The sequence below is a fragment of the Apteryx mantelli genome, chromosome Z (assembly GCF_036417845.1).
Source record: "Apteryx mantelli isolate bAptMan1 chromosome Z, bAptMan1.hap1, whole genome shotgun sequence".
NCBI lineage: Eukaryota > Metazoa > Chordata > Aves > Apterygiformes > Apterygidae > Apteryx > Apteryx mantelli.
Genome location: NC_090020.1, coordinates 74,497,703 through 74,522,934, shown reverse-complemented (window position 1 = coordinate 74,522,934; position 25,232 = coordinate 74,497,703). Strand labels below are relative to the sequence as shown.

General features: G+C 41.3%; 1 protein-coding gene across 4 annotated transcripts in view; it reads right to left on the bottom strand.

The window, feature by feature from the left end:
• ADAMTS12 (ADAM metallopeptidase with thrombospondin type 1 motif 12) overlaps window positions 1–25,232 on the bottom strand; it is a 170,971-nt gene that overhangs the window by 18,351 nt on the left and 127,388 nt on the right. For all 4 annotated transcript variants that reach the window (XM_067315167.1, XM_067315168.1, XM_067315169.1 and 1 more), the window contains exons 14-17: window positions 22,528–22,648; window positions 16,810–17,054; window positions 15,283–15,424; window positions 7,522–7,648 (exon numbers count right to left, since the gene is read on the bottom strand). In XM_067315167.1, the coding sequence (XP_067171268.1) occupies window positions 7,522–7,648; window positions 15,283–15,424; window positions 16,810–17,054; window positions 22,528–22,648 (635 nt within the window). The remainder of the gene's footprint in view (window positions 1–7,521; window positions 7,649–15,282; window positions 15,425–16,809; window positions 17,055–22,527; window positions 22,649–25,232) is intronic.

The window sequence follows — 25,232 nt, the reverse complement described above, 5'->3', positions numbered from 1 at the left end:
GGGTCAGAGAACCCTTTCTTAGAGAAAAGGGTCAGAGAACCCAATCCAGAACCTCAATACTGGTGCTTTTTCTTGTAGCACAGTAATTAAAGTTCTGGGTTCGGACATCTGCTCCATGCTCTGATACTGGTCAGTCATTGACAGACACTGATTTCCAAACAGCAGTAGGCACTGACAATTATGTTTCTAGAATAAATAAGAACCCACTTAGTGACAATCTTTCAAACCTAAATTTGATGAACAGCTAGGAAGCTTAGTTTACTCTGTTCTATTGTTTATCTGCTTATTGTTTCCTGAGTACAAAAAGAGCTAACAAATGAGAATCACAAGAGGGTTTGTAGTTAGAGCACAGAAGTAGAAAAGATCATCTCACACGTGTCTGTGCAGCTTATACTGCAGAAGTGCTCAAACTGGCAGAATCCTGTGTTACCTCCAGAAGGGGAAGCAACCAGGCAAATAACACCCAAAAGATCAGGCTACAAGCAGAGCTATGCTGCTTTCACCCAAGTAGGATCTCTGCACAGCAGCATTATGTCTTTGGACCTAGCTAGGTGCTCAGGACTACAGTGGGCATTTCTGTACTGCCTTCCTTCATGAAGTAAAAATAAGACCCTTACGTGTCTCTCTGTTGATTAAAAATAGCCCTCTGCAGCATACTATGCACTGGTTCACTGAACTGAAGATAACTGTTTCCTCCAGTTACCAACAGGACCTGTCCCCTTTACATTCAGTTTACCTTAGCCTTTCCCCAGCTTCACCCACCTGTTTCTTGTCACACTGAATAGAGTGGACCCAATATCCACATGCCTGTTGTCTGTGATGAGAAAGGAGGGCAGAGATTTCTAAGTTTCTACTGTTTTAGAAGCACTGACATCAACCGCGAATTGTGCCACTTGCCTAAAGATGCATCTTTGTATTTTTGAAGGGAAAAAAAAAACAAAAAAACCCACCTTCCAGTTTACAGTGCCCCTGGCAAAAACATAGCCCCAAGCTGCTGAATGAGAAATCTGGCTCAGCTGTGAACTCTAAGCCACAAAAGTTGCTAGACAATGTTATTTGTTCCTTGGTTTTCAGGCAGATCATGACAGAGCCTTATGTTGAAAACTAAAGAGGGATAATTCAGAAAATGCCTTTCTAGACAGAAAAACATGAGAATATGTTTCTGGCTTACAGCCAACACTATTCTATCACATTTTTCCTTTTTAGGCCAATGAGCTTAGAGCAAGGAAATCCCATTCTGATAAATACATCAAAATTCAATGTTAGGTTTTATTCCAGTTTTTGGCATATATCCTGCTCTGTCACAATCTCCTGCTTGTTCCCCCCATCATATTGCATTTCTAGCTTCTTCAATTTGCTGACTGTCCCTCTTCCCCAATTAATTTATTCCTCAATTGCAAAAGAGCTGTCACTGATGTGGAAGACACTAATATCTATTTGTAATTATTAAAAAGAAAGGCATCAGAGCTATCAAGCTATGCACACAGCTCATCTGTGCAACCATCTGGTCTCTTCTGAGGTACACACCTTCCCTCATCTCTTTAGGTACGTATATTTATCACATTTCATTATAAATTATGCTATAAGCCCTTTGGGGCACAGACTGTTTGCTACAGGCTGTAGAAGGCTAACACATTGCCACCACAACCCTGTCGAGGCCTTTGGATAGTGCTGTAATAAAAGAACAAACTATTTCTCTCCTGCCTCTCTCTTTGGAGGGTTTCTTGCTCTTTCATGCTTCCGCAAAACTAACCAGCAGTTGAAAAGCCAGCGAGCCTCTGGAAACTGGCAATAAAGAAGCAAAAAACACATTTTGGCAACCTGAATCAAGCCATTTCAGGGTTGTTTTCATCTCTTGCATCTGCTTTCCAATTCTCTTTACCATCTCTAATACCTTGTAAATTGCTGACGCTTCATCACAAAAGTAACTTCAAGAACCTGAATTGACCTATTAATTTTAATGGCACCAGACCACATATTTCAAGTTACAGACGTGGTAGTCTGACACTCTCTCTGCCACCATTTTCAAATTACTCCGAGTTCAGGAGTTTGCAGGTTTGAGCAATGAATTCTTAGCACTAAATTATCCAAGTTTACTGAAGGACTTACCTTGACCAGCTGTAATGATGCATGATTAATAAGCTATTGCATGCAGAACATTTTTAAAAAGTCATGAGGAAAGTTAAGTACTCCAAAGTTAGGACATCTCAGAATTAAGATTTTATCCTTTTGCGGCTTCATGGTCAGTCTTAAATTACACGTAGTCCTGTAACTTTTTCCAAAGAGTCCTTCCTCATTCAATGCATGTAACAGGACTGACGAGCCAAGTAGTTAATTGACGGGCACCTTATTTATCACACACTATTCAGAAACTTGTTCTGATTGAAAGTTTATTCTTATCAGAGCCTAGAGCTTTTGATGCATGTGTTCTAGTGTGTATGCGTGTGCCTTAAATACCCAAGCATGAGAAACCTGAACGTGGAAGTATCATGCACTCTGCCTCCCTTCATGCTCTGTGGTGAGGACTTCTGAACTGCAGCATCCCAGCAGAAGGGGAAGAAAGGTAAAGTGAGGACACCAGAATGCTTATCATCCATCTGTCCAGTCTATTATGGGGGTCCCAAAGAAGGTCCTGGACCACACAGAAGGGAGCAACACCTGAGGGACTGCTTTGCAAGACACTATTTATCTAGGAGCTTCTGTAGAGGCATGACTCCCACTGCAGAGGCATGGCTGGAACTGGAGGGGACTGCTGAGCAGACAGTCAGGTGCAACGCAGCAATCTGAGATCCAAACGTGCAACTACTGAGTTGAAATGGTCCAGCTGTTGGACTTCCCGAGTGTCTGCTAAAGAGTGGGGGCACTGCCAGATAGGCTTAGCTTTGTGCAGGTTAAAGACACGGCTTTTTTCAGATCACGACAAAGAAAAGGATTCGGGGAAGAAAACTAGTAGGTAGCTGTGCTGATTGGATGAGAGACTGTGATGATTTGGTAGAAACTGAACCTGATGGGAGTCTTTGTCCAGTAGGGCAGGGAGCCACAAAGTGACAGTGGATGGGGTGGCACGAAACTGAGGTGCACTGAACACTGGTAGCAGAGCAGGTGTCTGAGCACCCAGGATAAAACATTGCCAGGGAGTTGGGTTTATGTTCTCTAGGACTCACGGGGAGAAAGAGATGTCTCCCCAGCAATTTAGCACTGAGTGCTAAAGAGAGAGAGACTCCCTGGAACTGGGCACTGGTGCCACAGCTGCAGCACACAGCTCCTTTGAGCCTCCAAGATGTGAGGCTTGAAAAGTAATGAAAGGCAAACACCAGCTCTCTGAGACCTTGGAGGAGGACCTGTCTTGGAAAAAGTAGTCACCACCAGACTCATCTGTTGTCATGGCATGGATGGACTCCTCAGAATCCTTCCTGGAGCTCTGTGAGGGTTTGTATTCAGTTTTGGTATTTTAGACAACACCTGCTCAGAGCAGAACACAAGGAAACTCTTCAGCAAAACTTCTTGTTCCTACCTCTGGTTTCCCACGGCATTTACAACTAAAGAAACTGTTCTTAAATATTTCTTAATATTTAAATAGTTCTTAAATATTTTTGCATCACTATGCCCCTGTGAAGCTACAGGACTGTCTTATCTCCATAGGCAGGCATGGCATGGAGAGATTGTGGTAACAAATAAACAAACAAACAAAGCACCTGATTTGGGTAAATAATTTGCCTGAGCACTAGTTTTCCTAAGCCTGTTGAACTAAAGAGCAGTCTGTAGGGTGAAAGCATCACTTCAGCTGATTCAAGCTGCAGCTGTGAGCGCTCAGCTTTTCCGCAATCCAGCGAGGAGCGCCCAACCATGCACCCACAAAATGGGGAACATACAACTAAGAAGAACTTGTGAAAATTTTAGCTTTGTTCATTATACAATCCTCATCTATGCTTAGCTGCCTGCTGAATGAGGTATGGATCCTGCTGGAAAAATAGTGGTATGGGATTTTGGAACCAGAGATTGCCATACACATTCCTTAAGGGCTGAATGCTCCCTCCCTCCCACCGTATTGTGTCACACTTAGAGAAAGACTGTCTTCTTTCTATGTATTCATACAGCATCAGGCACAGCAGATCTCAACAGGGCTCTGATTTTGGCTGTGTGTATTACAATAATAGAAATAACACTCTGTGTTCTTACTATGTTGTTGGGGTTTACTAAGAAGTTTGGAAGCAGGACTATAGTAGAACAGCAGATAAATTTGGAAATGACAGATCCCAAGTACTTTTAAAATAATCTATTTACTGTTATTCTGTGCAAGTGGTTAGTCAGGTTAAAAAGGCTCCAGGCAATTTTCTTTACAGAGGAGAACAAAAATTCTATTCACAACAGTACAAGCAGTTAAAATTCATCTCTCTTTCTTCAAGTAATATCTGTTGATTTTTATTATGAACACCTATGGAGCTAAATACCTGCTTATAAAAGAAACATATAATTGGAAACAGTACTCCGTAACTAGAGTCTGATTGCATTCCTGCATAGCAACATTATTCTAGCTTCATATAAGCTGTTGTATCACATTCAAACTTTCAACTGAGTAAGGTAAACAGTCCAGCCAGTGTTAGTTTGTTCTAAGCCAAGATGTTGCACGTGTGTATTGCAACATTTAAAATGTTTTATTTGTCTTGCTCCAGATTCTTTTAGTAGAAAGTGTGGGAAAAGTAAATTTAGCCCAAATCAGCTAACAAACAAGACTGTTAAGACTTGGTAGTTCTCAGGAACCTGCCATTTAACCTGTTTATAATTAACTCCTTGAAATGGATTAGCAAGATAAGATCTGGTTTGTGTGTTACAATCATTTTAGTAATGTTATTCTTTGCCTATAGCTACTGTCTGATGTTATCTCATTTTGATTTAGTGCTCTAGTAGCTAGACTACTAGACTTCTGTGGTAGCTTGTTTTCCGTTAATGGGATTTAGCGGATCATACGAGGGCTATGCAAGAGATCATCCTTGTTCTTTTAGATAGGATGTTCCCACAAAGCAACTAGTTCACTGTTGGGAAGCGTGAGGCCATCCAGCAATTCCAGGCCTGTGGCTACAGCACTGACCCAAGGTCCCCACCAGTGCTGTGTTTGATGGCACCGTCCTTGCCTCCAGCGCAGAGCTCAGTCACCTCTCTCTGCAGCACACTTATTCCTTGGCAGCTTTACATGAATTCTCAGCTATGCCAGATCATTAGGATAGTCGTACCTTTCTCTAACACTCAGATTTTCTTTAGAACCAACAAACCACCAAATTTCACCATCCCGAGTGCTCTAAGTTCCTTCTTGCTTTTCAGATAGAGATGTGTAACTGTCTGTCTGGATTAGAGATGACACCTGCCACAGAAAAGTGGCATACCAACTAAATCTCATGCCAGGATTACAGCCTGAGAGACCAGATCTACAAAATGAATAGCAGGGGAAGGGGTGGGTAGGAATCCACTCTTCACTGTCTCTTCCAAAAGAAGAACTAAGCGCCACCAACTGAGGCTAGTGAAAGCGAGGTTCAAAACAAATGAAATGAGGTGTTTCTTCACCTATTAGGCAATAAACCTGTGGAACTTCTTGCACAAGCAGTTGTACCTGAAAGAAGTCTTACATGGTTGCAGGGGGAGGCTGGACAAGTATTGACAGCACCATTGGCGGTTACTGATTAGACAAGCCATAAAAGGCTCTGGAAATGCCTTGAGTTGAAAACAGCTGGAACCTGGAAGAGTATTAGAAAGAGGCATGATTTATGCTTGCCCTGTCCTTATTCTTCCCTAGGCTCGCATCTATGCATTTATTCTGCTGGAAGCAGAACACTGGGTTAGGTGGACCCTTGATTAAACTCTATGGTCAGATTTTTTAAAAAGAGAAAAATAAATACACAAATTGACTCCTGAAATATATATTGTATGTGTTTGCTGCATTCCATTTTGTCAATATTTTGTTACCCTCATCTACCTCAGCAGGATAAATGGTCCTTTCCTCTGCAGTGAAAAATGATCTTGAGAAAGATCATTCAGACTGGCAGCATTTGAGAGCTTTTCTGCCTGGACTGCGGATGAGCGAGCTTGGTTCACCTTTAATGTAATTCTGTGCTCTGCCTAATAAGGGATGGATTCAGCTCCCTCACTTTCACGAGCAGGCCCAAATAATGCAGTCACTTAGACCCAAGGGGGATAACTCAAGCTTATTTGGAACTTTGGAATAAATAGCACAGTTTATACTTGCTATAAATATAAGCATCCCTATGCATGTGGATGCCTTCAGCTCTTAAAAGTCAATTTGTTAGTAAGTTTGATTTACTGTCAATTGGTTTCCTGGCAATCGATACAGAATTACAAAAAGCTGATGGTTTATTCTTTTAACAGTTATTTATACAAGCTGCAACAGCAAAGACAATTCCTAAAGGAGGCATCATATACTGTTGCAAACAAACTTGAAAAGAATTAATAAAACAGCTGTGCAGTATTTCTTACATTAAAACTTCATGAAATTCACTGCTGGCAAACGTAATAGATACACTTAAATAATTATAATGACTTTGATATGATTCTGAATTAACTAGAATTACAAAGGACAGACTGGTGTATCCCTATGTGATACAGCATGTCAGAACAGCATGACAAAAGGGTTCCAAAGAAAACAAAAGACAAAAAGTTAGATGTTCCAGTATCTAAAGTGTGAAATAAAAAACAATACTGTACTGTAGCAACAAATATAGGGGATGTCATGTCACTTCGCCTGCACCTCTGATCCCTTCCAACAAATCAGTGCCTATCTTACAAGCCCACGGGCTGTTCTCACCTGCAACGCTTGCAGTGATTAGACTTCCTTACCCTACTCCCTAAAGTAGTAGAACAGAACAAAAACAGTGACAAACAGAATTTAAAATAATGTTATGGAAACGGAAAAAAATGAACAGGGAAGGAAGAAAGTTGCCCTTCATGGAAGGGAACAAATACTGAAGGACATGATAAAAAGATGTCAAATAATAAGAGTTATGAAGAAGGTATAACAATTAGTTATAAAAAAGAGGGCATTTCCACCCATTCGCTCCTACAAAAAGACAGAGTACCCAAAAATAAAAATGAAATGGAAAACAGCATCGAAAGCTTAAAAAAGATTTCTCTGCAACTAAGCTTTTGGAACACAAAGTAATACACTATCACTTACTAAGAGGAGAATAGGGTTTTTTAAATGATTAAGAATTTTGTATGGCTTGCATGCACATCTGCAGCTAACCTTGACAGGATAGAGTATCTACACAAATGAGACGTAGCAACCTCTGCCGTTCACAGCACAGACTGTTCAGTAACTCGTATCAGAAACTTCTTAGGGCAGCTCACTCCTTATTTGTCCATTACTGGGTTTCTGACACCTTCCTCTGAAATATTTGGGAGTCGTCACTGTAGCTGGCTGTAGGCAGCACACTGATCTGGTATTAGAACCAACCTCCTCTTTCGAATAAGGCCCCTGCTTAACACTACGAGAGCCCTCCCAGTGTCTGTTACCTGGGTGGACAGTTCTTTTCATAGCATTTCTTTTGCCGCCCATTCGGCTGTGTTGCTGGGTCGCAGAAAGAGTTTTTGATTGCTCCGCTTCCCTTCCGCATGCAGTGGGCAATCTGGCGCCGCACCCCTGGAAGAGAGACAAAAAGGAGGAGTAATCCTTGAAGGTAGCAGATGAACTGCAGAAATCCTCTAGCACGGGGAGTGCACATAGATTCTGCTCTACATCCGAGAATGCAATAACAGCTGTGGGACAAAGAGATGCAGCCATACGGTAATATATAAATTTAAGCATGTATGCAGGGCAAACACGGATGCACATACTTCATCGGAGCAAAAGCCAGCTCTACTGAACGCCTGAGCTAAGACAGGCATGAGTATCCTTTAATTGAGCTGAAACAGTGTTATGCAGAGCTCCTCTGAATCTGTTAGCTCAACTAACACATTAGATGCACTTTGCTTTATCACAATTAAGTTGTCAGCCTCATAAAGGGCTCCTGTATGCCTTGAAATCACACCCAAGTTTAAACCTAAGGGTTTAAACCTGGGGTTTAAAGGGCTGTGAATGCTTCTTGGATTACTTGGGGACAAGAGGCAACACAGAGCAGCATGAGGCTACTCACAGCAAGGATGTTTTTGTTGATCTTTACATTGTACTTCTCAGATCACATAAGCAGGGAAAAAAAAACAAAAAACGAGTGTTTCACTAAAAATCGAATCCTGTGACCATTAATGCTGCATTACACTTTTAAAAAGTTTTGGTCCAGAACTTGACCTGAAATGATGATGCTATAATACTAGGGAGAAAATCTTCTGTTTTCTATATGACTGATATGTAGCACTGATTACATGAGACAAACCATGGTAACACAGAGAGACAGAGACACATCCCAGACATACAGTCTGGGTTATTTACTAACAGTTCCACCCACAAAAACTCCCACTCAACTAACAGAAAGAAACATGAACCAAAATACTGCATCACTCCAATGTGTAGCAAGAGAAAGCCAGTCTCCAGGCGCCCGCCTTCCACAGGGAATTTTGCAATAATTTGAGGTAGGTCCTCTGCTGCAAATCCAGTGTAAAAAGTATTGCAATATTATAATTTACAAGGCTGCAGCTGATACAGCTGCAACACTGGCATTAAACTCAAACAAATCCCAAGGACTCTAAAAAGACAGAAGAAACCTTGTTTATTAACTCCCAATTAAATCAACTGTGCTATTAACTCACAGCAATTAATATGCAGCCGTTAGGTTACTGTATCTCTGTGACTTTTATCCTTCTCCAGGGAAGAAATGGCCCCAATAGCAACTATTACTATGGTCTCAGGGATAAGTGCTATCACATTTTGCAGTATGTTTAGGAATGAAGTTTTTCTTTTCTTTAATGACTAGTATGGGAAATTACCTGGAAAACAAGAGCAGCAATCCTCAGATAATAATACTTGGGAAATATGAAAATGTTCCTCTGTATGACATATACATATGTTTCCCTATATGACAGTGTGTCCATATATAGCAATTAAAACATATTTCCTAAAATTTCATGCTAGAATTATGGCTATCTCACCTTTTTTGCAATTTCACTTGCAAACTTGCGACTGGGACATATCAGACAGCTACCTATGACAGCACGGGATTTGCTCACTGAGTCTCCTCCCACAACACGTGAGGTTTATTTTCTAGAACAAGGACTAGTTTCTCTTCGAAGGGGGGATCAAGGGGCCCGCAGCCCTGCGCTCCCATTAACGCTGCTTGCCGCGAGCTCCCCGCCGCAGGCTGCGTGACGCGGCCGCAGCTGCACGACCAGCTCTCCACAGCCGGCACCTTCCTGCTTCAGGGCCGGACTCTCTCAGAGCCGCGCGCTGTTTCACGCTTTGAAAATCTGACTGGAATAGTCAGCAATCTTCCTGCTAGGTGTAGACAAGGAAGTTCATAGAAATATGTTTCCACCCCTTTCAAAATCATAATATGTTGCTGTTACAAATGCAAATAAGCCAGAGAAGAATTCTTTCACTCTGATAAATTTTCTGAGCATCATTTCAGCAGCTGTAATTCACTTTAAAACTGCTATAAATCTTTTCTGAACATCATTTCAGCTGCTGTAATTCACTTTAAAACTGCTATGAACCTTTGCAGAAGTCTTGTTTAGAGGCTGTACATTCTCATAAAACATTTGCTGATCACTGACATCAGTAAGCTAATTTATTCAGCCCTTTAACATCCATAGCATTTGTATGACTAAGTGAATTCACACTGTAATTTCGAGATCAGTAAAGTTCTGGGATGGGTGTAAATGTTAAAAGAATTGATAAATACACAGTTTTTCATCGTGACTGCGTACACTTCATTTCAAAAGTTGGAAGGAATCCTGTATGCACATATATATTTATATATGCATAGACTGATATAAGTATGTTCATAAAGGAATAATGAAATACAGTTGGGTTCCTAATCTCGAGTTTGTCGAACTAGAAAACATTGCAAAAGTAGAAAACTAGTCATCCCACACTGACACTCCTCTATCAAAGATTTACGCACTTACATAACTCAATAGTACATACAATCCTATTTAAGTCACAGATTAAAAATTCTAAATATGCTTAAGGATCTCAGTTTTAATGAGTTTTTAACACTCTTCCTAAAGGGCTCTAAAAGAGGTGCTGGTTTCTTCACTTCACCTTTGCTATTTCTCTCTGACCTCACGTTAACTAGTCCACATTGACAACAGTTTGTGGTGGGCATGCGCGAAGGTGCTGCTTGTGTTCAGCTGGACCTTGTCCTGTGCTCCGATGCCCGCTGCAAACATCTTGCTTTGTCTCCGGGCGTGGGAACACGGCTGTTCCCTTCTGCGCTCGCTGCGACATAGGTACCACCAGCCATCGCAGCCTCCCTTCCCGCGGGACTCTCACTTGCAAGTGCAATATAGAAAGTTGGCTGTGGTAGCCCTTCCTACACATGTCTTCACACAGACATACACCATCTAGGCTCTGTGAAAACAAAACTACAAATATTTTTGGGAAAAAAAAAAGAAAAAAAATCCACAAACCAAGTATGACAACAGTCAGATCAAAGAATGGTCTTCATTTCCCTAAATGTGCTCAGGTCTGTTTCTGCCTCTCTGTGCCAGCTCTAATGCAGAAAGACTTTTTACATGGGAGATAGAAATTTGACATGCTCAGCTTCTGATTTCTCACTTAGTTTGCAAAAAGGTGCCAGTTAGAGATCATTTGGGTTTGCAGGGTTTTTGAGACACAGATTAGAAATCTGTGGGCAGAACAGCCCTCTGTTTTGGCAAAATTAGAGCTGAGAACAAAACAGCTGAAGATCCTGCACTTCCAAAGCAGATGTACAAAATGTGTACGCAAAAGAGCATGTTTGACTGTGCACCTAATTTGAACATGTAACCGTCACAGTTGCGCATCACATCAGCTACTCTGTAAGAACAGCGCTTTGGTATTTGAATGAACAAATTATATTCACTGCACACACAAATTACACACACAATACAAGAGCCAGCCTCGACATGCTTGCTGTTTTAAAACTTAGACGCATAATCTTGAAGGAAAACACACTGACCTTTATTTTTTAAAAGGAAAACTACAAGTTTAGGACTAAATTTCAGTTTGGAAACACCTGGAGGTAATTTTGCAAAATACCCCTGATAAGTGCTGTGAAGGATTTAAAGGGCACATACCAATTAACCCCCAAACATATCTTCTGGCTAAGTCCTTTTGCAAAGCTTTGAAAATTTGCCAGTTACTGGTCTTATCTATGGAGAAATAAATTTTTGCAAGCTACCTAAAATTCTCTCTTAGTTGCAGCTGTGCTGTGTTATGTTTATTGTTATGTTCAATGCCACTCAAATCTAGTTCTAAGAAACACAATTACAGCCTTTAGACAAGAATGAAGGATTTACACTTGTAATTTCTAATGGACTATTATAGTGGGTAGTTGGTCTAGAAAAGAAAACTCAGTGAAAACTTTAAATTAATCTTCCCACAGAAAAACTTAAGGGCTTTACATGCAACCCTGACAGTAGGCTCTGGAGGGACAGGCTCTTGCCTAGAAGGATGCCATGTGCAAAGCCAGTTAGATGGTGCAGCAGTTTGCAGGATACCTCCTGTTGCACACATATCCTGACTGCAAAACAATCCCTTTCTGCATCAAGCAAATGGTAGACAGAGATTCAAACTAGCCTGCAATGAGGACAGAGCAAGACTCATGATTTTTGTTGTAAATTATCCCTTTCAGAGTTTGTGAGTCATGAAACGGATTGCAATGTAATTACTGGCTTATTTTCTACACTGCAAATGGATATCAGGCATTGCACTGTGTTTTCCCTTTTCTTCAATGCAGTATTGTCTGCTAAAGAATACACTGATTTTTCAGATAATTTTTTTCCCTCTTAAATGATGTTATTGCAGACTGACCAGAGCCACTCTCTCTTTGAGACTACACAAGACAGGGGCACATGAAGAGGACAACGAAAAACATTAGCGTATTATGAAAACCACAGCTTCTCTTTCTGGGTTGCAAAGCAGTAGAGAAGGATATGAGCCAGGGCACAGCTATGTAGGTGATGTTACCTTAAGGCCAAGAATCTTTTTAAAAATGTCTGGAAGGAGCTGCCTTGGGGGAATCTGAGAAGGGATGGCCTTGTTCTATAAAGACATTTTCCCAGGTACAGTTCTCCTGGTTAAGTAGTTGTACCACGTGGCTAAAACTGTTTTCCTCTTAGGATAGATGAGGCTTTCCTGAATCAGCCCATCCTGTGTCCGTAGTCCCATCTAATCACTCCCTAACTCAGTTTCACTCTTGTGGCTCCAGAAAGCCTTGTTTGCACTGTCCTGATGTCTCTGGCTCCAAAAGGCAGAAGGGCCCTTGGATTTACTGCTACCACATTGATCAATCGTGATTAGGGGTCCTATGCTGAGTCTTCAGACTGGCCCTGGTCTGCCAAGGAAAGAATCTCTGCAGGTAAGGACTACTGGGTATGCCACTCAAATTGGTTCAGTAGTTCACCTTTCCAGCCCTCCCTTTTATCCTGACAAACTACTAGTTTATTATTTACTAAACAGTGACTGCAGAAGTCCTTGAAGGTTATTTTACTACCACATTTAGTCTAAACAAATGCAACTTTTCTTATCTCCTTGACCCCCAGTCTGGGCTTGCTTTCAGCAAGACTTGTTGTGTAGCACATCGATAGGAGAAGATAATCTTCTTGCCAACTTCAGTACACTTTATCTTAGAGACCTTTCAAAAACCTTCAAATGCCTGCGATTTGGCACACCAGGTCTGTTACTGCCAATGGCATTAAATTCTGAATCTAAAGAAGATTGTACGTTCAGATAAAATCAATCTCTATTTAAACCAAGAAGGAAGTTGTGCGGAAGTGGGAGAGCTCTGTTGCTTAATGCCGCTTGGGAACATTAAGTTCTGCCTTTATTCTGCCTCCTGGTCCTGAACCAAACTCGGGGGGATCAAACCACAATAATGTGCAGCCACCTGGGACATCCCAGTTCTAGGTCAACAGCTACTACGATGCCGGTTCCTTGCTAAACATAGCAAGGCTTTAGAGTTTCCAAATTTCTGTGCTGATGGAGAGCTGACGTTTCCCAAATACACCTTCCCGCTGCAACTCCCTGCTCTCCAGGCAGCAGAGCTCCAGGGTGTCCTGCTGATGCAGCTGGGTGCTCTGCTCACCCAGCTGTAAGCCAGCTGTATTACGCACCAGCGCGGGGCTTAGTAGGGCCGGCTCGCTTGGATTCAGTGCCGAGCTAACATGGCAACAGCAGGTCTGGCCCGCGTTCCGACAGCCTGGAACACTGCCAGAACCGGCACCGGGTGCCTGCGGAAAACTGTGCAACATCAGAGCACCCCTGGGTCAAGTGACGCATGAAGCTCTATGCTACTGTTTCCCTTTTTTCTGGGCAGGGAGTAAGCAACAAAAACCTGCCTTCAGTGTATATTAGCAGATGATTACATCCTCCTTAATGCCTCTACAGTTACTTTTGTAAATGTACGTATTTAAGGGGAAAGAGAGTAAAGTGTCGGTCCATTCCCTCCTCCTTCCCGTGAAGGCATACGGAGACCTGAGAAGGTTTCTCTGCTCTTGTCGCTTTCTTAGTGAGAAACACTTCTGGGAAAAGTGCAGCTAATGTCAAAGAAAACAAAATAAGCAGTCTAATAACACTTTTTTCCTCTTTTTGTTATCATGCCAATTGTTAAATTAAACATTATCTACAACAGGGAAACAGAGCCAAAACTTACAGTGTGCCATTAAGTACATTCCTGAAACAAGTAATTTCCTCAGATGGATTTTTTCTGCTAACCAGGAAGCATACAGCATTTTGTGCTGAGACTTGTCTTCAGAAAAAAAAAAAATATATATATATATTTATAAGTACAGAAACATGTAATTGGAGTGGGGTAATTTACACTGTTCTTCTAAAATTATACTTTTAATCTTTTAAAATTAAGACCATACAATGCCCTGTGTTCAAACCACTGAAAATACATTCTTATAGTGTCTTTCCTGATAGGAAAGACTTTAATATTGTTACTCATGTAACCATTACTACCATAATATTCTAGAGTTCACTGTCACCTTGATTGGTTACAATGTTTGATTGTTTTTTTCTTTCCTTCTGGAAAACAGTTAAAAAAAGTAGTAATTATCAAAAAACACTTATAAAACCCTAGCATTAGAAAGAAAAAAGGCCTATTCCATGTCATTTGTCCCTGGCTGTAACACAGATATTCTACTGCTTTGCGTAATTTGCACATACATGTCTCAACGAATAAGGTTCCCATCTCATCTCCACGACTTTTCTCCTGTCCAGTCAAACTCAGTAACTAATTCAGACCACAAACAACGTCAGAATCCAATCTGATAAATCGCAGAATGCTGCAATCTCCTGCCCCCCGCGCAGTCTTCCTTCCACACACAACATTCTTCTTTTCTTTAAAAAAAATACTCCTACAAAGGATGGCTTAAAAATATTTGCTTACGCAAAAAAAAAAACAAAACCCAACCAACTTCAGGCCTTTTATCATTATCATGTTGGCTTACTCCTAGCATTAACTTCATCTCATTGATCTGTTCTGTTAAAAAGTTGCCCTCCTAACGTTTTTGCTGTGTGTTACCAAAGGCAAGCGTCCAGACCTGTTTTTAGAACTCTTCCAGGTTGTCATTCTACATTTTTGGTTTAACATGTGGCATGGAACTCTGATACAAGTAAAACTGTTCTCAAGACATTGTATCGAGGGTGGCAAAGATGTACAAAAGCTCAAGACAGACTTAAATCAACTATTTATTGATAAATGCACAAAAGGCACTGTTGCTTCTTAAGGTGATACAGAAATGAAGATTATTTTTTGTAGTTAACATGTCGGAAAAACTCAGTAGAGAAGCAAGAGTAGGTTGTAAATTAAGCGTTCCTGGGAAGGGGAATAGTGCAAACAATCCTGGCAACAAATTATAAAGAAAAGAAAACTAGCTTTTCATTTTGGTTCATCGAAGTTGAGAATTTCAGGGCAAGTGTTATAGAAATGTAGTTGCCTTAAACCACCAAATAGCTTATTTTATTTTAAAGCCAATATACGTTACTATAACTACCTGATCTGCTTTCCCACCAAATGCAGATTAAAGAACCTTATCTCTTTGAGAAATAGAATGCTGCCAGGATAATTTAAAGCAAAGATGAAACTTGCCAGTAATGAAGACAAAGAGTAATAGAAAAAAGAAGTGAGGAATTACCTTTTCCACATGTAACACTGCAGGCTGTCCAATCTCCGTACTGCCAGAAATATTCCGGCTCTCCAATCTCATTCTCATGACTTTCTTCTTTACGCACAGTATATTCATACATAATTCCAGGGTTAGTCTCTTGAAAAAGCAGCTGGAAAAAAAGTATGGTTTATGTAATTACTTATGATTATATTAATTTACTGACCCAAAGCTCTTAAAGTGAAAGCGAAGAATTAGCAATCTGTAAAGCAACTCTCCTGTTTTGGAGCCTACTACCAGTTCAGAAATGAAGATTGGCAAACCTTTAATTTGTGTGCTGGCAGCGGTGCAAATGCCTATCTCTCTAAAACACAGTCGTTTGCCATGCACTTCTGCAAGCGCAGCTGGAAGGAACTGGGTCAGCATAATTGGTATCCTATTGACTGTAAGAAAAGATAATGCAAAGTCCATCCAAGACTGCCAGAAGTGCCCTTGATTAAGGGCTATTACCTATCCTCATTATAAATGGTAATTTTCCTACCCATATGAAATAGCTGTTACAAAATATCCAGTAGGTCAGCAAACAACAGACTTTATTCAGATATGCTTTAGTACTATTTTTTCAGTGTTTCTGTCATTCAGAAGGAAAATTCTAGTTGTTAAGAGCCACTCAAGACATTTACCATTGGCTGATGAGAGGGAGGAAAGGAGAACATCTTCAAGGGATAAAACAGTGAAGTAATGAACTTCTACTCTTCCTCCTGATTATTTCCTTGACTTTGTTCCTGACAGTGGAGGTGGAGCACCCACCCATACATGCACCTTCTCTCTAGACATTCAAGGTGTGAGAGTGGCCCCCCTCACACCTTTAATACTGATTATAAGTGCTCACTGGATACACAGGGACACAAATCAGGCAAGATACATTTAGGGAACAAAAGGGCAATTTCAAAACATTTTTGAAGAATTTACAGAAGCTGGTCACGTTTAAGTTAGAATTGATAAAGCAACATTAAAAAAAAAAAAAAAAAGGAGCAATGTTAGTCAGTGGATGCTAAGTGGATCCATTTCACTTACCATAAGCTATTTGCTGTATTTCATGCTCAGCATAAGCTGACACTACTGTCACCCTTCCCTAGCTGTCACTGCTGCTTGACATCGGCTCCTTGTGTGTGATAAAGGGTTACTTTTCCTCTGGGTGCAGTGCACATCACAGCCACATGTGTTGGTCTAGACCAGCACAAGAGACGGGGAAGCTTGGGCAAAGGACTGACCAACCAGAGGCATAAAATCACTACTCCATGGGGCAGTGCTGGATTATACCAGTTTTTAATAATCATGAAACCATGACACCTAACAGTGATCTTCAGGTAGGGTGAATTGCCCTCTCAAGCAAGGGGTTTCTTTCTCTACAAAATACCTCAACTGATTTTTGCAAGAGTGCTAATAGCATGGCTTATATCAAAATAGACACTCTTCCAGCCTAATTTTCAGATACCCCAGCGCATTCTGCTGCCATCTAAACTCAGCAAGTTGTGCTAGTGGTCTCCTATTTACCTGTATCCATACTGATTCATTGGTGGGTCCTGAAGCAGTCAGATTTTCCAGATCACCTGTTCTGTCATACTGAAATACCGTTCCTGCCACTTTGTATTCGCCATTCCACTGGATGATAAAACCTCCATTCAGGTAATATTTTTCTGGGTCTTCACTTCGCACAGCAAGGAAGTTTCCTGCTTCTGCCACTTCTGTGACTCTGATACCCCTTGCACCTTTTGGAATTAGCCCAATATCAACGTATCCTAAGAGACAATACAGGTTCATGGAAATGAAAAACAAAAAAGTCACTGCACGTTACTTATTTCTAACTTCATATCCCTTCTCTTAAGTCATTTAACTTCTCACTGCCTGTTTGCCATCTATAGACTTGTTATTGCAAACTAAAAGCCATTCAAATGCCTCATATTACTAAGAATAGATGAACAGATTATGTAAACTACTGAGTTTCATAAGGAAGTTCAATAGCTCTTCATGTACAAAGTTATCTATAAAAGGAGCTGAGATTATTTGTACGTGTTTTAAGAATGAAACCAGAGCATTTATCACAGTTTTGTGTGTGCAACAGGCAGCATGACATGAAGCTCAGTGCTTCTCACCTTACAGGGAACTGCTATTGCTACTGAATGAAAACTGTAAAAACAGAAAGCTCACATACAAATTTTACCAGAAACTAAAATAGCTTTCTTGCTATTGCTCCTGGCTGGGCTTTAGAAGTTGGGTGGGTGACAGCTCTACAAGCAGGAGCACTGGGGTGAGAGCTGAAGCTCGTACTGGTGTTTTTCAAGACTGGCTACTGGGTGTGAATGTGGCGCCTCAGTCCTTACCCCACATGGCTGAGGTTATGAATTCAATTCTGAGAATTACATCCTGTTCACCTGCCTTGTGTAAATCAGCTTGTCACCTTCGACGACACACTCATGCGAGTGAGACAAACTGCACCGGGCATATTAAGTTATCTTCAGTATTTTCAGTAACCTATCAGAAATATCTGCATGCACTACAACAATTTACTGCAGTAAACAGCAGTATCCCCATAGCCTTTTACATTTTAACTCTTCTTGCAGCTCTTCTGTGAGGTGACAAACACTGATTCCATCATCATATATTGCTTATGTTAAAAAAAGGATCTGTCTACCTCAGCCCCTTGTAATTAAATTCCGCACATTTTTCCTGTGATAATGTTCAACAGAGAGAGTTTTCTGGTTGCCATGTTTTGCAAGCTTCCAAGACTGACCGTGGAGATTCAACATTTTAAGTCTTTCATAAGTAAAGGCACCAACAAAATCTGTAAGGCTACTGAGTAACTTCTATTATAAGAAACCAGAGACAAGGTCTAATGATTCTCCCAAATAGTCTACTCTTTCAGTGCAGTGGAGATGTATTAAACACAGTGTGTGATAATGTAACTAAAGACTTGATTAGAAGGCATGCTCACAAATGTGTCAAATTAAGCCAGCATAGAAAATTTCAATTGTGTCACCTCCTGAGAGCTTGGCTTTGCAACCTTGGTGCCTTTTTCCAGTAGTTTTTTGGATGTAATTAGAATAACATTTGTTCAAAACACAAGTATAACAACAAAAAAATACAATTTTATTTCTGTTAGAACACAAAGGTCTGTGTCCTCTCAAGTTTTTGCATAATTATTTTTGTCTGAATCACTCACTGTTGCTCATAAACCTGATTTTAAATGTATTTTAAACGTCTGGTGATAGATTTTGGTCTGTGTATTACATTCCCCTTTTTTTTTGACTAACTAAATCATCTCTTGATTTCCCAGAATCTCACACTAATTTCTATATGCTCCTAACCACCACCGAGAATGCAATATGAAGAATAAATGCATGCAACCCCTGTTGTAGTTACAACTCTACTGTGATTGAAGGGCTTTCTTCTCTTCTCCCATTGCTGTGAGACAGGAGTAATTCCACAGAAGTGGTTAGCACAGTATTGCAGATCAGATGATATTCAGATCCAGCTGTTTCTCCTTATCACATCAGCTCCCATCCTGCTCTCCAGTCTGTCATACCTGCAAGCTTCTACATCTTACAAAATGCAACTTCTCTGAGGCTTGATTTCCCCCTGTATTTCACATGGCTTGATCAGCAGGCTTTGGGCACTACGCATGAATATTGCATGGAGAAGAGCACAGGCTTCCAGTGGGATATTGGGTTTGCAAGTCAAGGCATGGTTGCATTCAGCCTTCCCATCGAACGGATGGAGTACTGAAGGGTATGAGGGTAATGGGAAAAAATTACAGCCCAGAGACAGTTTCTAAAGTGAGGATCCAGGAGAACTTCCAGACTCTTGGATCCATATTTGCTTCATGGCTATGTCCAAGCTCCATTTCAGGGCTAGTCTCAGGCACATAAGAGACCTCTGCCTGCACTTTGGTTTACATGAAAAGGAAAACATGGGTAAAAGAGTACCATGGCATGCTTTCAGTCCTGATCAGGTTGGTCAGGAAGTTATGGTCCCAGGATAAACCTCCAGGTTTGGCTGAGTGCAGCCATGGTTCCTCATTTCTCCACCACTTTGCTAAAATTCAGCCTCATAGGAGCGATATGCACCTAATTTCGCTTTCTGATTTGCAGTATTACATCTGCACTCCTATGTACAATCCCTCATTTTCTCATTTTCAGAAATTTAAATGTATTGTTGCCCTGCTACTTAAAGCTGAAAAATTCATTTCCCCTTCGCAGAATCACAGAACGGTTAAAGTTGGAAGGGACCTCTAGAGATCATCTAGTCCAACCCCCCTGCTCAAGCAGGGTCACCTAGAGCATGTTGCATGCACAGAAGGGAGATGGAGCACCCTCTCTCAATTTCCTGCCCTCCTGGCCATGATCCTTCTTTTCCTAGCCATTCCTCTTCCACTTTCCAGGCAGTCTCCTCTGTCTGAGCCCCACTGTCTTGTTTCCCTTTCTTGTTATCCACTTACTCCACAACTTACTCACTTGCCATGGTGCCAAACTGCTGACCCTTCCGCCTCAGTCCTTCTTCTACTCCCATGCTTCTCCCCAACCAGCAGGGCAGTTCACTCTCCTTCCAGGGTAGCTTGTATGCCTTGTGACTGCTTTGCTGTACTCAGATAATACTCCTCTGCAGCCATCACAACAATGTGAATAAAAACAGGGATTTCCCCCTCTTTTAAATATTCTACCTTAAAATAAAAGCAGATCCCATGTACCTTATTCACAGAAGAGCCCGTGACTTCTTTGCCCAGGCCTAGAACCTGCCTTTCATGGTCCTGCCCACGTTGCAATCTTGATGGCCATAAGCAGCCAAGTGACTTAAATGATTTTCAAACAAAACTTCTGAGAAGGAAGTGCGGACTGGGTACTCGTTAGCATTAGTGTCAATAGTTGAGACCACCTGTGCAAATCTGATTTGATTTCCACCATAAAACACTAATGGAATCCATTACACAGATGAAATATTCACTCCTGCAGCTGTGCTGGGAGCCTCTGGACCACTATTCCCATTCTGCATCCACAGGAAAGGCAAAGCATGTTAAAGGAAATTCAAGTAACCACACATATTTTAAAGTTTTTCTTTTTGAACATGAGCAGGTAAAACCGTAGGTAAAACTGATTTCCCTGCCCTGCTATGAAAGGCTGAATTATTAAAGCTCTTTACTAATGTTTTGTTAGTCTGATCTGATAACTAGTCGATTTGCAGACAGCATAGACACTGCTACAGCACCAGAACCAAGAAAGGCCCTGCTGGGCTTAGGTTTTGAAGATAGCTTTAGATCAAAATATACTAGCTTTGCTTTTGTATTTCTCTGTGCTATTCAACACAGGAAAACCTCTTCAAAATTTCGTTTCCAGTGACTGGCAGCATGTACCTTGTGCTCTGGTCCAGTTTTGTTAGCCATCCCAAATTCATGAGCCTGAAGTCTTTATGCTTACGTAAACAGTAGCCATACAGTAGCCATACAGTAGCCATTCTGCCATAAATTTGAATTGTAAGACAGAACTTCACAATACTTGTCAGTTAGAGACAAAAAGGAACCAGACGGTTTGAACAAAAAGTTTTTCCTATTCCCACTTTACTGCCTGTGGAACATCAGTGCAAACCATACATCGTCTTAAAAGCTAAACAGCCCACAGACCCACGCCTTTCCTGACACTTTTCCTCATTTCTTCTGTAATGGATTCAATTTTTTCAGGAGTGAAACAATCTGCAGAAGCAATCCATTCCAATTGAATCTAAACACAGCGATGAATTAATTTTACTTAACGCTCAAAATCCCTCAGTGGTTTCTGTCAGTGAGGCTTACTGAATCCTGGAGCAAGGAAAATGAAGTGAAGATACAATACAGTATGAATTTAAATAAAATATAAGAGATGCCACTTTATCCTCCCATGTATAACTGCTTCAGTTAGCCCGGACCCTCTGAGAAAGGGTTCTGTTCTTTGAAAAGAAACTTCAGATCATCTGCATCCTTGGAAAACCCAAACACAGTCAGAGGCAGAGTGAGTTTTAGGCTAGCAGGAGCAAAAGATCGGAGGGTAGAGGATTATTGTGGGAGAGGGAGCTCTGAGGTAGATTTTCCTTTGTAGGGCCCACATACATCTACAGCCTGCACTGCTGCATGGTTGTAGGTGCCTTCAAAGTTCACCTGTGGGATACAGGTGCAATAAAAACAGAATAAGATTAAAAAGGCAAACCTAAGCTTGCAGTACAGAAAAAAACTGAACTATTATAAGTGTTTTCCCTCCAAACTTTGGCAAATCTGATATCAAACCAGTTCTAACTTATTAGTACATATCATATTTGTGCAAATCAGAATTCTTTTATGAAAAAACAATGAAAAACAAAAGCTAGCCAAAGCCACATCCTCACAGCAGTCCCCCCACTTCACTAACATGGTACCAATCACTGCTCTGGAGGCTTCTCGTCTGCCCGCCAGTCTCTGGCTCCAGCCAGACCTCGCTCCACGCAGGCTCTCCAGAGCCCCGTCACCTCGCCTCTCCCTTCCTGTCCCAGCTCCCCACTCAGAGCTGCTCATCCAGCAACTCTTCCATCTCCAACTCACTGCCATGCTCTCATTCAGTTTTAGTTTCCCACTCTCTGTTCTAGACTCTTTACTCAGATACATCCCATACTAGGCATCGTACAGCCTAAGTGGCTTGCTGCCATCAGCGAAGAAAGGCTCAGTTCTCCCAGTGCTGATTCGGACCACATGAACCCTGCAGGGAGTTAACTTTTCTCGCCTTCCACCCCAGAGGCGTCCCGCAGAAACTCATACAGCAATCAGATGGGCACAGCTCTGCATGGGGAAGTGACCGTGTTGCAAACGGTCACTGGAGCCGTTCGTATCAGACATATATGACACTTCGAAATTAATCCCCAAGCCAGTCACTTCCAGCATTTCCTTGGTGCTTTACACTGCCTAGAGATTTGGTCTAGTTTTTTCCTTGGTGGTTAATTACATTCATTTTGTAAATGCACTTGCTATTTTGGCTTTTATTATTATCTGCATAACTTGCGTAGGCACCTGTTGGCCTCTAACAGCATTTTTATTAGACAAGGTGAACTAATCTTTTCTGGATCAAGCATGATTCACTGTGAAGCATCCATTTGCTATTTGCTATACAGATTGGTAGTTTGCACAGTTGCTCAATTTGCAATGAGAAGAGCTTCTCGAGCCTTTTTATGGAGAGAAATGATTTCAGCAATGGAAAAATTTTAAAAAATAACTCTTTTTACCAAATCCTTCACTTTGATTAAACATCATCTTCACTGTATGACAAGCAGAGCCGTCTCCCAGGCAAACTCCACACTGGTCTTCAGTTGCATTGGAATTTATCTCATAATCGCAGCCAACAGTCTAGAAGGAAAAATAGTTTCAGAACAAACGTGGCCTCCATATCGATATACTCCAAAACTCGCATCTCACTGCCTTCAGCGTACTCTGCTCTTCCAAGAAGGGGGAGAATCAATTCCATGGAATAGTGCATATTCTATATACAGAAACTAATAGTAGAGATTGTCATATCTATCTCAAATTCACCATGTATTGTATGGAAGTAAAAAAACACATCATATCATGAAACTTGCAGTAGTGACCAGACACTGTTACCTGAGATAGAAATGTGCCTCACAAATGGCTTAAACTGGCCAATACGTCCAAGATTTTCCCCTGCTTTCTTATGATGCAGAAGCAACCGTGGCTTCCCAGGAATACAGTGCACTAACACAACTGAGAAACAGCGACTCTCACCAGTGCCTCAGGGAAACCCCAGTATTTTACCCGCAGACCCTTGCAAATATTTCACAGTTCCAGGCTATCTTCCAACAGATCTAAAACACAAGCTCTGCACAGGAATGGATGTTTTGGACACTGGGACCTAGGGCAGGGAGCACATGCCAGGGATTCAGTCATTGAACGCACTGACTTTATACAGCTGTACCCAGCTAAAGCCACAGAAAACTCAAGAAATGACAGATCGCTGTCTGATCTCCATGTTCACTTTTTGTGCCAACCAGCCAGTGCGGGACCAGAACCGTAGAGAAATCCCCCTGGCGAAGAGAAACTCTCAAATGGGCATGAGGTTTTATACCCACAAGGCCTGCTTCTCCAGCTCACCAACACCGGGAAACGTGCCACAGAGAAAGTTCTGGTAAAAACTTATTTTTCAGTTCATGCTTGCTACAGGGAGATAGAGAGAAATTCATTCACCTTGAGGCATGACAAAACTTCTTTTTCCTTGCCAAAACCCCAGAATTCCGTGCACTGAAACTCCTTTAAACTTGAACAAAAACTTCACTTAGTTTTAGGGTCTTTTTTGCTTCTATTTAAAAACTAGCAAGGTTTTTGAAGTTAAAAAATAAAATGTTTCATTTTTAGAACATGGAATCAAAATGATTTGAGATACTTTGAATTTTATATCCATTTGTGGAACTCAGACAACAACCCTACCTGTCGGCCCTACTTAGTCCAAACAGCACATGCTCTAGACAGAGAAGTGGGGGCATAAGATGGCAGAGTCAGCGCTCAGCCAAATGTGCACCAGAGTTTGGTTCCTGTCAGTGTATAAAGTAGAAAAACCTTTCATCCTCTAAAGCCACTGGTGTGAGGCAGTGCACGGGTTCAGAGCTCGCCGCAGCGTCTCTTTCTTGACACAGAGCTCAGCTGCAGGCAGAGAATCATTCCCCAAACTTCCCTAAAGGCTTCCCGCCAAGATAATACTATAAAAATATACCAAGGAAAGGATTCTAAAATATATTCAGTTCATTTAAACTGATTTAAAAAAAGCTGTATTTGGAAGCTTAGAAAAGGTTATAGTACAAAACAAAAGCGAAAATGTACTGTACTGTTAAACTTTGCACTTCTATTTTTTATAGACAATTGCTTTACAACTATTTGGAGGGGAGCCTTGCCACCTAAACTACATAATGGTGCATTTGAGCTCCTTGATATTGTAAAGTTATTTAAATGGTATCTGTGTTTTAACTACTGTTATCACAATCAAATATTAACGAATTTTAAAATATATTAACAGTGGTTTGTACCAGAGCCCGTCATCATTACAGAGGAGCTGGCTGGGGCTCTCCAGCTAACTGAATCTCCAGTTGATATAATTTTCCATTGTTTCATTTTCGCTATGTGTTAGCTTCATCCATAGCATGTCCTCATGCGGTTAATGAACATAGGGCAACGTGGTCATCCAAGGAGCATGCTACAAAGTCTGTCTTGATTCTCCTGCAACTTAATTTTCCAGTCTTCTCTTCATGCAAAAAACAAGATATATTGATTTCTTCTCTCTACTTGAAGAATGTGAAGTCAGGACTATAAGAATATTCAACCAAATTATGCTGTCTGCTTCCCTCCTCCTTGAATATTGCCTTTGGGGAATCATTTAATCTTTTAAAACTGTTTTCCCCAAAATTCAGAGTAAGTTTTTAGGAGAGGGGTCAAAATACTTTATTTCCAAAACTGCACAATAAAACGTGCCAAGTTTTCTGACACTCTCCCTTCTCTGTCCCCTCCTTTCCATAATCTTTTTTTTGGACTGAAACTACTTTCAAATTTTGATATAAATTACTGATTAGTTTCAATTCCATACATGTTACATTTCTTGACTGAGTATTTGCTAAGAAAATAATATCATGCTTAGCTCAGCGAGGACAGAGGCAGTTCTGGGCAAGTCTTCTGCAGACCCATGTCCACTGAAGGGAAGTGCTGGTTAGCGCTCAAGGGAGTGCTTATAGGAGGGTTTGCCTCACAGCATAGTCCTGCCTGGACTCTCTGGCTAGTGTACGAATACTGCCACTCGCACAAGCGCTCGAGGCACCCCTTTGCTACCCACGTTGCAGTCCCAGAACCGTGTCTACACCGGACAGACTGCACCTTCGCTTTTAGCAAGGGGGCTTCTAGCAGCACGGCTTCGAGATGCTCTGTGCCACCCTCA